Source organism: Ornithorhynchus anatinus, chromosome 6, assembly GCF_004115215.2.
Source record: "Ornithorhynchus anatinus isolate Pmale09 chromosome 6, mOrnAna1.pri.v4, whole genome shotgun sequence".
NCBI lineage: Eukaryota > Metazoa > Chordata > Mammalia > Monotremata > Ornithorhynchidae > Ornithorhynchus > Ornithorhynchus anatinus.
The window spans coordinates 17205209-17220313 of record NC_041733.1 but is presented as its reverse complement, the minus strand read 5'-3'; the positions used below and the strand labels follow the sequence as shown (position 1 = coordinate 17220313).

The following is a 15105-nucleotide window of genomic DNA, read 5'->3' as shown; positions in this document are numbered from 1 at the left end:
ATCATCACTTATGCGGAGGAGCCGGAATTAGACTCCAGGTCCCTCTGACACCCAGAAGGGTCATGCTCAAGCTCTTCCTATGAGCCTGGGCCAAGCAATGGGGTGGATCTAGGAGAATCAGGTCGGACGCAGTCCCTGCCTCGCCAGGGACTCACAGGGGAAGGGAGAACAGGTATTTGACCCCCCATTTTCCAGATGAGGAAAGTGAGGTCCAGTGAAGTTACGTGACCCGCCCCAAGCACCCACCTCTCCTGGTCACCCGTAGCGCCCGCTGCCGTCCTCTCTTTATCTTTCTTGTTGCCTTCCTTCCTCCCAACTGGACCGGCTCCCAAGTCGATCCGCTCCAACCCCCGCCTCCCTCTTCCTCCCCAGTGCTTCTCCTCCGGCCCTGGCGGCCCCCCGGCTTCTAGGCGTCCCGCGGGGCCGGGGTCGGGAGGGAGGGGCCGGGCTGTGCAGAGGGTGGGGAAGGGCCAAACCTCACAAGCCTGCACCCGGGATGCTCGTCGGTAAGGTAGGCGCACAGCTACAATGCCCACAATTGCACAACCACAATGCCCACAATTGCACAACCTGCCTGGCAGCCGGGAGGCCGGGGGTGGGGGGGGGGTGGGGAGGGCCGTCAAGTGCCAATCTCCCCTCCAACCATTAGGCAAGGGAGCGACGGGGTGGGGGGTGGGGGTCTACCCCAGAGAGAAGCGGCGTGGCCCAGTGGATAGAGCACGGGCCTGGGAGTCAGAAGGTCACGGGTTCTAATCCCGGCTCTGCCGCCTACTAGGTGACCTTGAACAAGTCACTTTGCTTCTCTGGCCCCCAGCTAACTCCTCTGTTAATTGGAGATGGAGACTGTGAACGTGCCCCACCCCGGCGCTGAGTACAGTGCCCGGCACATGGTAAGCACTCAAACACCACAACTGTGATCACCGTTCTCATCGTTGACCGCGGATAAGCCGATCGTCCCCGCCGGACGCGCTCTCCTCCTCCTCCTCCCACGGAGCCCCGACCCCAAAGCCCACACGGTTAGCCTCCATCTTACGGTTGAGCGGGGGCTGAGCGGTTCGGGGCCTCTGAGCTGAGGCGCCCGGGGTCCGAGGCCACCGCTGCCCGGCAGACGCGTCTGGAGCGAGTGAGCGGCGAGGGCGGAGGGTGGCGGAGGGTGGCGGAGGGTGGCGGAGGGTGCCAGCCCCGCTACCTTCCTGGCCTTCTGGGTCCAACTGACAGGTCTTCTTTCATCACTCACTGAGAAAACCACGGGGTGGCCTCTCCACCCCCCACTGTTCTGAAGAACAGAGAGGAAAAGGGAAGTGGGGTCAGAGTCTTAGGCCACAGCTGGACGCCGGGATGGGGAGGGGATGGGGAAGCCAGATGAGAAGCAGCACGGCCCGGCGGATAGAGCACGGGCCCGGGAGTCAGCTGGACCCGGGTTCTAATCTCGGCTCCGCCACTTGTCTGCGGGGTGACCGAGAAGCAGCGTGGATTAGCGGAAAGAGCACGGGGTTGGGAGTCAGAGGACGTGGGTTGTCTGCTGTGTGACCTTGGGCGAGCCACCTAACTTCTCTGGACCTCGGTTACCTCATCTGTAAAATGGGGGTTAAGACTGTGAGCCCCATGTGGACAACCTGATTACCCTGTACCTACCTCCACGCTTAGAACAGTGCTTGGCACATAGTAAGCGCTAAACAAGTACTATAATTATGACTTCACTGGGCCTCAGTCCCCTCATCTGTAAAATGGGGATTAAAACTGCGAGCCCTCTGGGGGACGGGGACCGTGTCCAACCAGATTATCTTGTATCTGCCCCGGCGCTTAGAATGGTGCCTCGCACGTAGTCTCTGGCATAACAGAGACCACAATTATTATCATTATTAAGAGAGAACTGGGAGAACTTAATAACAAGAACAAGAATTGGGACATTTCTTAAACGCTTACTTGGTGCCAAGCACTGGTACCCCGCGTGGGGTGCGTTACGATCAGACCGGACCCAGTGATCTAGTGGATGGAGCACGGGCCTGGAACTCAGAAGGACCTGGATTCGAATCCTGGCTCTGCCTCCTGTCTGCTGCATGACCTTAAGCGAGTCACTTCACTCCTCTGTGCCTCGGTTCTCTCCTCTATAAAATGGGGATTAGGACTATGAGCCGCACGTGGGATACGGAGGGTGTCCAACCTCCTTGCTCGTATCGACCCCAGCGTTTAGTACAGCGCAAGGGATATAGCGAGCGCTTAACAAATTCCACTGACGACCAACAAAATAACCCGGGTATTTAGTTCCCATTTTACAGATGAAGAAATTGAGGCACGGAGGAATAATAATAATAATAACGATGGCATTTGTTAAGCGCTCGCTATGTGCCGAGCACTGTTCTAAGCGCTGGGGTAGATACGAGGTCGTTAGGTTGTCCTATGTGGGGCTTAATCGCCGTTTTACAGAGAAGGGAACTGAGGCGGAGAAGTCAAGCGACTCACCCAAGAGGAAATTAAGTGACTTTCTCAAGGTCATACAGCAAGCAGTTGGAGAGCACAGGTCTCCCAAATCCCAGTCCTGTGCTCTTCCCGTTGGGTCTCGCCGCTTCTTTTAGATTCAGGTAAACCACGGGCTCGTAGCTTTCTCGTCCTGTGAGCGTTCTTCTACAGGGCCATCCTGGATCATCTCACTTAGGCTGACTTGGCCACTTCATCTGCGCCAGCCTCACAAATGCTCAAAATGTAAATTAACCACTTTTTGCAATCAAGAAATTAAGTTGTGAGTAGGATTAAAAAGGACAATCACAAAAAGTATTGCCCAGCACAGGAGCCAAATGTCAGTTGGTCTGGCCCTCGGGTGGGGTTCTTGATTTTTCCACTAAAATCAGGTAGATCTTTGAACTGGGTTTCTAAAGATCTGAAATTCTAGCCTCATCATACTCATTTTCCTCCCTGAATAACATTTCATTCATCATTCATTCAATCGTACGTATTGAGCGTTGTGTGCAGGGCACCGTACTAAGCACTTGGAAAGTACAATTCAGCAACAAAGAGAGACAATCCCTGCCCACAGAGGGCTCACGGTCTAGACGGGGGAGACAATAATAAAGGTATCTGTCAAGCGCTTACTATGTGCCAGGCACTGTACTGAGCGCTGGGTGGACACAAGCAAATCGAGTAGGACACAGTCCCTGTCCCACATAGGGCTCGTAGTCTCAATCCCCACTTTCCAGATGAGGTAGCTGAGGCCCAGAGAAGTGAAGTGACTGTCCATGGTAACAGAGCGCACAGGTAGAGCCGGGAATGGAATAAAACCCATGACCTTTGGACTCCCAGGCCCTTGTTCTATCCACTACGCCGTGCAGTAGTACATTGCAATTTCAGGTCCATCAGCAAGGGTTCGCGGACAGAGCACAGGACTGGACGTCAGGGGACTCGGATTCTAATCCTGGTTCCACCATTTCTCTGCTGTGTGACCTTGGGCAAATCGCTTAACTGCTCTTAGCCTCAATCTCCTCCCCCATAAAATGGGGTTAGATACCTCTCCTTCCTCTTACTCAGACAGTGAGCTCCATGCGGGACAGGGACCGCGCCCGACCTGATTATATCGCATCTACCCCCACGCTTGGCACAGTGTAAGCACCTGACGACCGCTATCGTCATCATCATTCCCACGAACGCGTGACCCTTTGCGGAGAACAGAAAGCGCTCCCTCCCCCACTCCATAAAACCTTCCCTTTTGGTGAGTTTTCCTGCTGGCGATATCACCCGATTCCTCTGCCTCAGCTTCCTCTCGGACACCGTAACAGCCGACTTGCTTGCCGAGGTTTTAACGAAGGTTCGGGCTGTTAAATCGCATTTCTTCAATTAATCTAATTTTAGAATGCTCCTAGCAGAGCCGGGGATCCAAACGTTTGCCAATCTGGAAGATGTATGTTCTTGCCCATCCAGACCCCTCCAAAACACTACTCATGGATTGTGTTCTAAGCAAAGCTACCCCGATAAGGCTCGTCTGGTTCCCATTACATCACCTTATCAGGGCAGGGTTATTTGCAGGAGGTGCGCGATGATAAGATTTTTGTTCCAAGAACAACTTTGCAAACCCTCATTCCAGCCCTGCAGTTACTAAGGCAACCCTGGAGGGGAGCATAACGATGTGCCCATATTAGACACAGTCTGGTCCCGGGTTGGGCTGGTGGCTTTCAAATCCCAAGGAATCTACCAAGCCATCAAAGAACCTCTGAAACAACCCGCCACAGCAGGTGAAACGGCACCTCAGCAGTTGTAGGTTTGGAGCCCGAGAAAAAGAATCTCGTCGGTCGGACACCGCGGGGGTGGTCAACGACAAGAACTGAGCTCTGACCCTCCTCTGGTGCCCTGTAAATTGGGAATGACAAAACCAAGGGTTTTTCTCGCCCAAGCAATCGACTCCAGAAGACCCGTGTGAATTGGCAGTCGGCTCTGAATACCAAAGCTGCTTCGGGAGGGTTCGGGCTGGTTTTCCCTAACAGGTTCCGGAAGATCAGCCGACTCTCTCCGGGGGAATTCCGACTCCCAGGCTCTGATCTGCGGTTCTCGCTCGTCTCCCCGAGGACATGTGCTCCCCATGGCTACAACTATGCACTCCATCCGTGGAACGTTCCCATTGGTCGGTCACTCAGTCGTATTTACTGAGCACTTACGGTGCGCGGAAAGTAGGATACAACGATAAACAATGACATTCCCTGCCCACAGTGAACTGACAGTCTAGAGGGGGAGAGACAGACATCAATACAAATAAACATAATTACAGATATGTACATAAGTGCTGTTACTCTTCATCATCATCATAACAATAACAGATGTGGTATTTGTTGAGCGCTTACTATGCGCCAAGCGCTAAGCTCAGCACTGTAGGGGGGACTGTGAGCCCGTTGCTGGGCAGGGATCGCCTCTATCTGTTGCCGAATTGTACATTCCAAGCGCTTAGTACAGTGCTCTGCATATAGTAAGCGCTCGATATTTACGAACGAATGAATGAATACGAGCAAATTGGATCAGATGCGGTCCCCGTCCCACATTCAACTCAATTCAGTCGCATTTATTGAGTGCTTACTTGTGTGCAGAGCACTTGTAAGCGCTTGGGAGAGTTTAACTGAACAATAAATCCCCATTTTACAGATGAGATCACTGGGGCGCAGAGAACTGAATTGACTTATCCAAGGTCACATAGTGGGCAAGTGGCAGAGCTGGGATTAGAACCCAGGTCCTCACCGTCATCATCGTCATTATCAGTGGCTTACTTCAATTCTCGCAAGACTGAAAAAGTGGAAGACAACGGTCCACACTTCACTACAGCCCGGGGCCAACGTTCTGGGAGAGTCCAGCCCTTAAGACCACCGTGGGCTTGCCAAGAAATCCTTCCCTGCCATCCCGATGGCCTTCAATCCATCTATGGTATTTACTGAGCGCTTACTGTGCAGAGCACTGTACTCAGCACTTGGGAGAGTACAGTAGGACAGAGTTGGTAGTCACGGTCCCTGCCCACAACAGAGCTTACGGCCTAGCAGTGGAAACTGTTGCCTGCTATCTCTCCCGGTACATCACTACCATCCTGATACAAGCTGTGGCCCGGACTCGACTAGACTACGTTAGCCTCCTCGCTGATCTCTCAACCTCCAGCCTCTCCCTCTTCTCATCTCGACGCCTCGCTGCTGCTCGGATCATCTTCCTGAAGCATCGTCCAGCCCACATCTCTCCTCTTCACCAGCTCCCCGCGTTTCTTCGTAGCAAACAGAAACTCCCAACTGCCTTCAAGGCGCTCCATCATCTCGCCCCACTTGACCTACGCGCCTTCTTTCCCGGCTATTCCCCGATCCGGTCTCTTCATTCTTCCCAAGCCGACTTTCTAGCCGAACCTCGTACTCGATTCTCCAGCTCTGCCCCCTCTCTTTCACTGTTCCCTCGGCTTGGAACTCCCTCCCGCCTTTCCCACCTCAGATAGACCCACAGGCGTGGCTTGATGGCAAAAGCCCAGGCCTGGGAGACACAGAGCCTGGGTTCTAATCCTCGCTCAGCCACTTGTCCGCTGAATGAAGTCACTTAACCCCTCTGTGCCTCAGTTCCCCCATCTGCAAAATGGTGATTCAATACTTGTTCTCCCTCTTACTTAGACTGTGAGTCCCACGTGGGATCCGATCTTCTTTCTACCCCAGCGTTTAGTACAGAGCTTGGCGCAGAGTAAGCGCTTAACAAATACCCCAATTATTATTATAATTACGTTCAAGTCCCTCCTAAAACCCCTTCTCCCCGATCGATTTCCCAGAATCTGAATCATGTCATCCATTCGGCTATCATTAGCTCTAAAGAACTGATTTACATCCTCCTTAGACTGTAAGATCATCGTGGGCAGGGAATGCACCTGTTTGTTAATAATAATGTTGGTATTTGTTAAGCGCTTACTATGTGCAGAGCACTGTTCTAAGAGCACTGTACTCTCCCAAGCGCTGAGTACAGTGCTCTGCACACGGTAAACACTCAACAAATAGGACTGACTGGCTGACAGACAAATCCCACGGAATACCAGCTCAAGCAGAAGAGAGTCTCTGCAGGCACAGAGACAGGAACCCCAAAATAGATGTCGGGTAAATTCCGTTCCCAGCAGGAGATGACAAATAAAAACAATTTTCCTTTCGTCCACCCCAAGTGGAATCTGGACTCCCTTCGAAAGCCCGACTTGGACTAAACTGGTCATTCCGATGCACCTAAGTCTCTCCTGTTTCCCCGGCAGCAACTGGCCTCCGAGATCTGTCCTATCTGAAAGCAAAACATTCCCAGACTGAGCAGTCAGGTCCCGGTTGAATTGGGTGAGCAGAGAGAGGAGTGCGCTCTGGAGCAAAGCTTCCAAACAGCCCCTTGGAACAACAAACAGAGAAGCAATGACCAACCGGGAAAAGAAAGTTTCTTCACAACAGTTGGGTCTCTCTAGCCGTGCTGATCTCGGGGGCGACGAAGCTCTCGCCAAAGCCACCCAAACTTCAGAGATGGGAACAGTGAGAGGAGAGTTCCCGGGCTTGGAGATCTAGATTCTCCTGTCAGTCCCAGAATTCAGAAATAGAAAGAGAGAGAGAGAATGTGTGTGCGCGCGCGCGCGCACGCATGCTTGTTTACTGAGAAGCCGGGTGGCTCAGTGGATAGAGCACGGGCCTGGGAGTCAGAAAGACCCGGGTTCTAATACTGGCTCTGCCACTTTGCTGTGTGACCTTGGGTAAGTCGCTTCACCTCTCTGGCTCTCGGTTCCCCCAACTGTAAAATGGGGAATAAGACTGTGAGCCCTATGTGGGACGGGGACTGTGTCCAACCCAATTACCTTGTATCTACCCCAGTGCTTAGTACACTGCCCGACACAAAGTAGGTGATTAACAAATATTAATAATAACGATGCCACTTGTTAAGCACGTACTATGTGCAAAGCACCGTTCTAGGCGCTGGGGAGGATACAAGGGTGATCAGGTTGTCCCACGTGGGGCTCACAGTCTGAATCCCCATTTTACAGATGGGGTAACTGAGGCCAGAGAAGTTAAGTGACTTGCCCAAAGTCTCACAGCTGACAAGTGGCTGAGCCAGGGTTTGAACCCATGACCTCTGACTCCCAAGCCCAGGCTCTTTCCACTGAGCCACGCTGCCTCTCTGTTGTTACTATTCTTAGGGACCCAAACTGTAAATTCATTGTGGACAGGGAATGTGTCTAACTCTGTTGCATTGTACTCTCCCAAGCGCTTAGGAGAGTTCTCTGTACATAGTAAGCGCTCAATAAATATCACTGACTGACTGATCAGAAGGGAGAGAGAGGGGAATTGGGTTTAGTTTTAAGGTCCAGGGTCAATAGCCTTGCTCTTGGGCTCCCCGAGTCAGGAAAACTCCAAGGCACAACAATCAGTCAATGATCTTTACTGAGTACTTACTACGTGCAGAGCACTGTGCTAAGCGCTGGAGCATCTTTTCACCTGCAAAGCTGCTTGGGCTGAAATTCACTTGGCCTTTTCTGCTCTGAACTCTCCTTGAGAAGCAGCGTGGCCTAGAGGACAGAGAAGGGGCTTGGGAGTCAGAAGGATCTGGGTTCTAATTCCGGCTCCACCATGTTTCTGCTATGTGACTTTGGGCGAGTCACTTGACGAATCCGGGTCTCGGTCATCTCATCTGTAAAATGGGGATTAGGATTGTGAGCCCCTTTGTGGGACAGGGCCCGCATCCAACTTGATTTTCTCGTATCCACCCCGGTGCTTAGAACAGGGCCTGGCACACAGTAAGCACTTAGCAAATACCACAGCCATTATTAGAAGTGTTACTTGAATAACGTAAAGAAGCTTCATTTCAAAAGAGCACGGCAGATTTCCCCGGTTGGAATGAACAAGGTCAGAGAAGCCTAAACAATGCCGGGCTCCCGTGGGTTTGATGTAATGTAGATTGCCTCAGAGAGCACTTTGCGGGAGTGGAAGACAAGTCCTGAAAGGCCCCATTCTTCCCTGTAATTTCAACTTTTCAGTTCAATCAATCAATGGTATTTACTGAGCACTTACTGTGTGCAGAGCACTGTACTAAGCTCTTGAGAGAGTACGCTTCCACAGAGTTAGTAGACATGATCCTTGCCCTCAAGGAGCTTACAAGTGGATTCTGTTTTCAACCCATTTTAGCGTGTTCTTCATAGAGGATCAGCCACGTGTCCAAAATAAACTAAATCTCTTCACCACTTTGTTAGTCAATTAGCAGAAAATTTGCCTTTTTTCCTAGTCTCCTGAAAGTTGAAAGGAACTAAATGGATTTTGCTTAAAATATCTAAATCCCTTCAGCCGTGAGACAAGGCACAGAACGAGCTTCCCAAAAGGAGGATTTTTCCAAGAAGTTAAGAGTGTGAGAAATAAAGGAAAACTAAGGGGACCTATTATTCTTACAGCTTATCTTAATGGAAATGTACTGATCTGCAGAAATACGCTAGGTATCGCCCAGAAAATAAAAGGGGGCATGTCTCCATCCGAACGAAGATGCGCATTATCACATTTCCCAAACCCCAGAATGTTGCTACTTCTGGGGAGGAAGATGTCCAAATCGTTACTTTCCCAGAACAGCATCAACTGAGGACTCCAGAGCATAACCTGATGGAAAAAGCACAGAATCGGAAATCAGGAGATCTGGGTTCTAATCCTAACTTCAGCACTTGCTTGTTATGTGACCTTGGGCAAGTCACGTAATTTCTCTGTACCTCAGTTCCTTCATCCAGGAAATGGAGATGAAATACCAGTTTTCTCCCCCCCCCCCCCCCCCCCGCCCACCACATACTTAGCGATCAATCAATTCACTGAGCACTTACTGTGTGCTTAGCGTGTGCAGAGCTAAGAGATTGGGAGAGTACAATCTAACAGAGTTGGTAGGCATATTCCTTACCCACAAGGAGCTTACAGTCTAGACTGCCCTATGACTATGAAACCCATGTGGGACGGAGACTATGTCTGTTCTGATGGTATTCATTCATTCTTTCATTCATTTTATTGAGCGTTTACTGTGTGCAGAGCACTGTACTAAGCGCTTGGAAAGTACAATTCAGCAACAAAGAGAGACAATCTCTGCCCACAATGGGCTCACAGTCTAGAAGGGGGGAGACAAACAACAATGCAAGTAAACAGGCATCAATATGAATAAATAGAATTATAGACACACATACACATCAAAACAAGTAAACAGGCATTAATATAAATATTATCTACCCCAGGGCTTAGCATAGTGTTTGTTAATAATAATAGTAATTATAGTACGGGCAAGTCATTTAACTTCTCTGTGTCTCGAGTTGTAAATAGGGAAGACTGCGAGCCCCCTTGGATTGGGTTCCACCTTGTTTCTACCCCAGCACCTAGCCCAGTGCCTGGCACATAATAAGCACTTAAGTACCTTTTTTTAAAAAAAATGCAGAGAGCCAGAATGGCAGGAAATACTTTATAAGCATTGTGTGGGGCTCAACGCTAGTGACCCAGCTGATAGCAGAGTAATTACATCCCCAGAGCCTCCAACATTAGCATGTTAAATAATAATATAAATACCTAGAAGCTCTAGAGCACATTTCTCCTAAGGATCTCAGGAGATGAACATTTGATATCTCTTTAGGGACGGGTACTTTAATTTCCATTTCACACGTCAAGAGCTTCCTGAAGACAAACTGGAAACCTACTGCCCTGATTCCCGGTCCCAAGCTCTTTCTAAGAATAACGATAGTAATAATAATAGTATTTTTATGGAATCTGTTAAGCGCTTACTATGTGTCAAGCACCGTTCTAAGTGCTGGGGTAGGTACATGACATATCGTGCCATAGTGGATAGAGCACGGGCCTGGGAGTCTGGAGGGCATGGGTTCTAATGCCGGCTCCACCACTTGTCTGCTGTGTGGCCTTTGGCAAGTCACTTCACTTCTCTGGGCCTCAGTTACCTCATCTGGAAAATGGGGATTAAATCGGCAAGCAGGGACTGAATCCACTCCGATTTGCCTGTATCCATCCCAGTGCTTAGTACAGTGCCTGGCACAAAGTGCTTAAGGAATAGCACAGTTATTTTTATTACTGTACAAATTAAGCAGGTTGGACACGGCTCCTGTCCCAAATGGGGCTCCCAGTATTCATAGGAGGGAGAACAGATTCTGGATCCCCAATTTGCAGTTGAGGGAACTGAGACACCAAGAAGTTGTGACTTGTCCAAGGTAACAGAGAAGGCAAGTGGCGGAGGAGCTGGCATTAGAACACAGGTCCTCCTGCTTCCGAGCCCATGCTTTAACCACGAAGCCACGCTGCTTCCCCAATTCCACAAAAATGCTTAATAAATACTGCAATTACTATTATTATTGGGACTCTACACTGTAAGCTCATTGTGGGCGGGGAATGTGCTGCTAGCTGTTACACTTTACTCTCCCCAGTGCTTAGTGGAGCGCTGTGCAAATAATAAGTGCTCAGTAAAGGCCACTGATGGATTGAGTCTGGGAAAGCTTCCACCGCAAGCTGGGCTCCCAAAGGCGGGGCTCAGGGTTGACTTGGCGATGAAAGGAAAACAGGGAGAGGTCATTCTGGCGAAAGCCACCACCAGGAGTGGACTGACTGAAGCAGCTGAGTAGGGACACCTCCCACGAGATTGATTTATTTATTGATAATCATGATTATGGCATTTGTTAAACGCATACTACGTGCCAGGCACTGTATTAAGAGCCAGGGTGGATACGAGCAAATTGGGTTGGACGCAGTCCCTGTCCCACATGGGGCTCCCAGTCTCAATCCCCATTTTCCAGATGAGGGACCCGAGGCACAGAGAAGTGAAGTGGCCGAAGGACAGGTGGCGGAGCTAGGATTAGAACTGGTGATCTTCTGACTTCCAGGCCCGTGCTCTATCCGCTACGCCACGCTGCGTCCCATTACACCATGCTGTGTGGAGAGCACTGTACTCAGCATCTGGGGACAGTACAATCCAACAATAAACGGACACATCCCCCGCACGCAACGAGCTTACAGTCTAGCTACAGTCAGCGAATCCCGCTAGCCAGTCAACCCTAGCCGATGAGATTCACCGATCGGCGGTGCAAGCGTGGCTCTGGAGCTGGCGCACGGAGAGAGGCGGGTGGGTGAGGCGACAGCCTGAGACACAGTAAGCGCTCAGTAAATACGGTCGACTGACTGAGCGGTTGTCCCTGTGGGCTGCTTGGAACTCCGGAGGCAGGCAGAGCTAACCTTGACCCTGGCCATTCTCTCCTCTAAGTTGCGTTGGAGGATGGTGAAGAGGTCAATCGATCATATTTATCAAGTGTTTACTGTGTGCAAAGCACTATACCGAGTGCTTGGGAGAGTACATTGTCACATTATAAAAATCACATTTCTGGCCCGCAACAAGATTACAGTCTACATGGGGAGACAGACATGAATAGGAACAAATGAATAAATTGCAGATAAATGCAGAAGTGCTGTAGGACTGGGAGGAGGGGATGAATAAAGGGAGCAAATCAGGGTGATGCAGAAGGGAAGAGAAATGGAAAGCTTAGTCAGGAAAGGCCTCTTGGAGGAGATTTGCCTTCGATAAAGCTTTAAAGCAGGGGAGAGTAATTATCTGTCGGATATGAAGAGGGAGGGTGCTCCAGGCCAGAGGCAGGACGTGGGCCAGAGGTCAATGATGAGATAGACAATAGTTTGGGTCTCTTATTTTGAAGAAGAGATGAGAACTCAAGTGGGGAAGCTGCAGCGAATGTCCTCTTAATCAATCAAAAGAATTAAGTTGTGGGCGGGGAAGGTGTCTGCTAATTCTGTCCTACCGTCCTCTCCCAGGCGCTCAGTAGAGTGTTCCGCACACAATAAGTGCTCAGTAAATACCAATGATTGATTCTGCTTGCTCCCCTGCTTGGTAAAACCAGGCTTCAGGCTGCACTAGACTCCCTGCAACTACTTCCATCTCCTGCCCACAGAGGTTTTACATCTACTTGCACAAGAGAAGGACGACATCCTGCCCCCGGCCCGGAACACCCTGCCTCTCCAGATCCGATGGACAGTTACTCTCCCTCCCTTCAAAGCCTTACTGAAAGCACATCTCCTCCAAGCCCTTCTCTTTCCAGCCTCCTTTCCTCTTCTCTCTCTCCCTTCTGTGCCACCCTGACATTCTCCCCGCATTCGTCCCCACTCCCAGCCCCACGGCACTTATGTCCATATCTGTCATGTATTTACTTCTATTAATGCCTGTCTCCCCTTCTAGACTGTAAACCTGTTGTGGGCAGGGACCGTGCCTGTTATATTGTGATATTGTGCTCAATAAATACGATTGACTGACTGACTGGCCTCTGAGCAGAGAGCTGCTTCAGCCACCTGGGATTTGGGGGGCCTAAATCCTGCCTCACCCCTGGGGTCTCTTTGAGCCTCAACTCCCCTGGCCTAGAGAGAGAGCTCAGAGCAACCCACCGAGACACTTTGAGGAATAGGCCGGTGCAGCGTCCAGTTTTCCTGAGCCTCGAGGAACGAAGCCCATCTCGAGTCTTCCTCCAGCCCTTCGTTGTGGGCAGCGAATGTGTCTGCCAACTCCGTTGTACTGTGTTGCCCCAAGTGCTTAGTACAGTGCTCTGCACACAGTGAGCGCTCAATAAATACCATTGACTGACTGATTTGTCCTCTCCACAAAGCCCACCTCGATTCTTCCTCCAAGCTTTTGTTGTGGGCAGGGAGCGTGTCTGCCAACTCTGCCGTCTTCACTCATCTATTGAGCGCTTACTGTGTGTCGAGCACGGTACTAAGCGCTTGGGAGAGTACAATGCAATAATAGACACATTCCCAGCCCACAATGAGCTAACAGGCTTGTACTCGCCCAAGTGCTTAGTACAGTGCTCTGCACACAGTAAGCGCTCAAAAACTATCACTGAGCGATTGATCTGTCCTTTCGAGAAGGCACCGGCTGCCGTCCCTTTCGGTTTCAGAGCCGCTGAAGCAACTCAGTCTCTCCCAGTAAATTCTCAAGCCAGTTTGCGTTCCTAGAGAGAATCAAACCACTTAATTCTCCTCCCCCCTCTACTCCGAGCTCAAGAGGGAAAGATGACTTTGCGTGACCCCTAGCCCGGACCCACCCATGCTTCAAACCTCTCCGGATGAAACCCTGGCTCCAAATCGACTCCCTTGGTTCTGTTTCGGTGAACCGCTCGAGCCCGGTCCTCCCACTGACTCACCTCCCCTGCTCCAGGAATGGGTTAAAGACTCCGCTCTCTCCATCTTAAAGAAGCAGGTGTCCGAGAATCCACATTAAGCCCACATCTCCGCTCAAGGGAGAAGGTGTGTCTCCTGAGCGTGACCGGGAGGGGAAAAGAGGAGGTTAAAAAGAGTCCGCGTTGCCCATCCTGTCACTTAACTTTGTCAGCTGGATGGCGATTTTCCTCCTTCCAAAAACTGGTCCTGGAGTCCTGGAAAATTCCAGGAAAATTCAACCAGAAAGAAAATCCCAATGAACCGCTGGTCCTGCCTGTTCGGCCTTATGAGGTAGCCAAAGTTGGCACGAGGAGGCACCGTAGAGAAGCGCCTTTCGTTCCTCGCTACTTTCCCCCAGCCTGGTTGTCTCTGATGAGGCGACTGTAAGGTCTGGGCTTTTCTCTTGCTTTTGTTGTAATTCCCTGGCCAGCGGGACCTGTGACATAAACACCATAAGGGGTGAACTTCCACTCCCACCGTTGCCCGACAGAGAGGAAATGAGCAGGAACTAGCTGTTTTAGTCAGCTCCCCTCAGCCCATTGTCACTGCCCTGTCCCCCTTCCTTCCCACACTCAGGGCGAGGGGGGAGGGGACAAAGGATGGAGTGGCTTTTTTCTTTTTCTTTTTTTTTTCGGGCAAATCTCACTCAGACACAAAGATACGCGTGCCTTCTCAGCTCTGAAGGCATGCCTTCTCAGACGTATGCTATGGGAAACGATGGCGGGATTATCTTATATCTTCCCCGGCACTCAGCGCAGAGCCCGGCGCGGAGTCAGCGTTTAACGAGTACCACGGTCTTCATTATTATTGGGGAGTCCGGGCCCTTCTGATCCGAGGAAGGCCTCAGGATCACGGGGACTCCGTCAGGGGAAGGCCTCGGGTCCTGGCCGATGTTTGCAAATGGAGGCTGGATGCTCCTTCTAGCTCCTAATCAACCTAAAACGAAACCCCGCAGCCAAATAAAAATAAACCAAATGACTTCATACCTAATGCAAGAAACTCAGCCAGGGCTCCAAAGGGGGACTGAAATGATTTCACCCTCACGGATCAGGCCCTGGCTCTGAACTCATCCTTCTTATGACCTCAGTTTCAAATTATAGCCACCTATGTCCTCCTTGCCCCGCTGTTGGTTCAGTAGAACGAGCAGAGCTCTGGGAATCGGGAGACAGGGCTTCGGTCGTGGTTCGTTCATTCAGTCGGTCATATTTATTGAATGCTTACTGTGTGCTGAGCACTGGACTAAGCGCTTGGAAAGCACAATTCGGCAACAGATAGAGATAATCCCTACCCCCCAGTGGGCTCACGGTCTAGAAGGGGGGAGACAAGACAACAAAACAAAACAAGTAGACAGGCATCAATAGCATCAAAATAGATAAATAGAATTATAAAATAAATAAATGGTGGTATCTGTTAAGTGCTTACTATG

The 15105-nt window shown here is 50.7% G+C and overlaps 1 protein-coding gene across 5 annotated transcripts in view; it reads right to left on the bottom strand.

Moving 5' to 3' along the window:
- The window catches only part of NHSL2 (NHS like 2), a 149816-nt gene that overhangs the window by 64216 nt on the left and 70495 nt on the right, over positions 1 to 15105 (bottom strand). The window contains exon 1 of one of the 5 annotated variants that reach the window (XM_029067380.2): positions 13664 to 14161. The exons of the other annotated variants lie outside the window; for them this stretch is intronic. Coding sequence (XP_028923213.1) covers positions 13664 to 13706 — 43 coding nt within the window. The 5' untranslated portion in view covers positions 13707 to 14161. Of the gene's footprint in view, positions 1 to 13663; positions 14162 to 15105 lie in introns of those variants that run through there. 5 annotated transcript variants of the gene reach the window in all.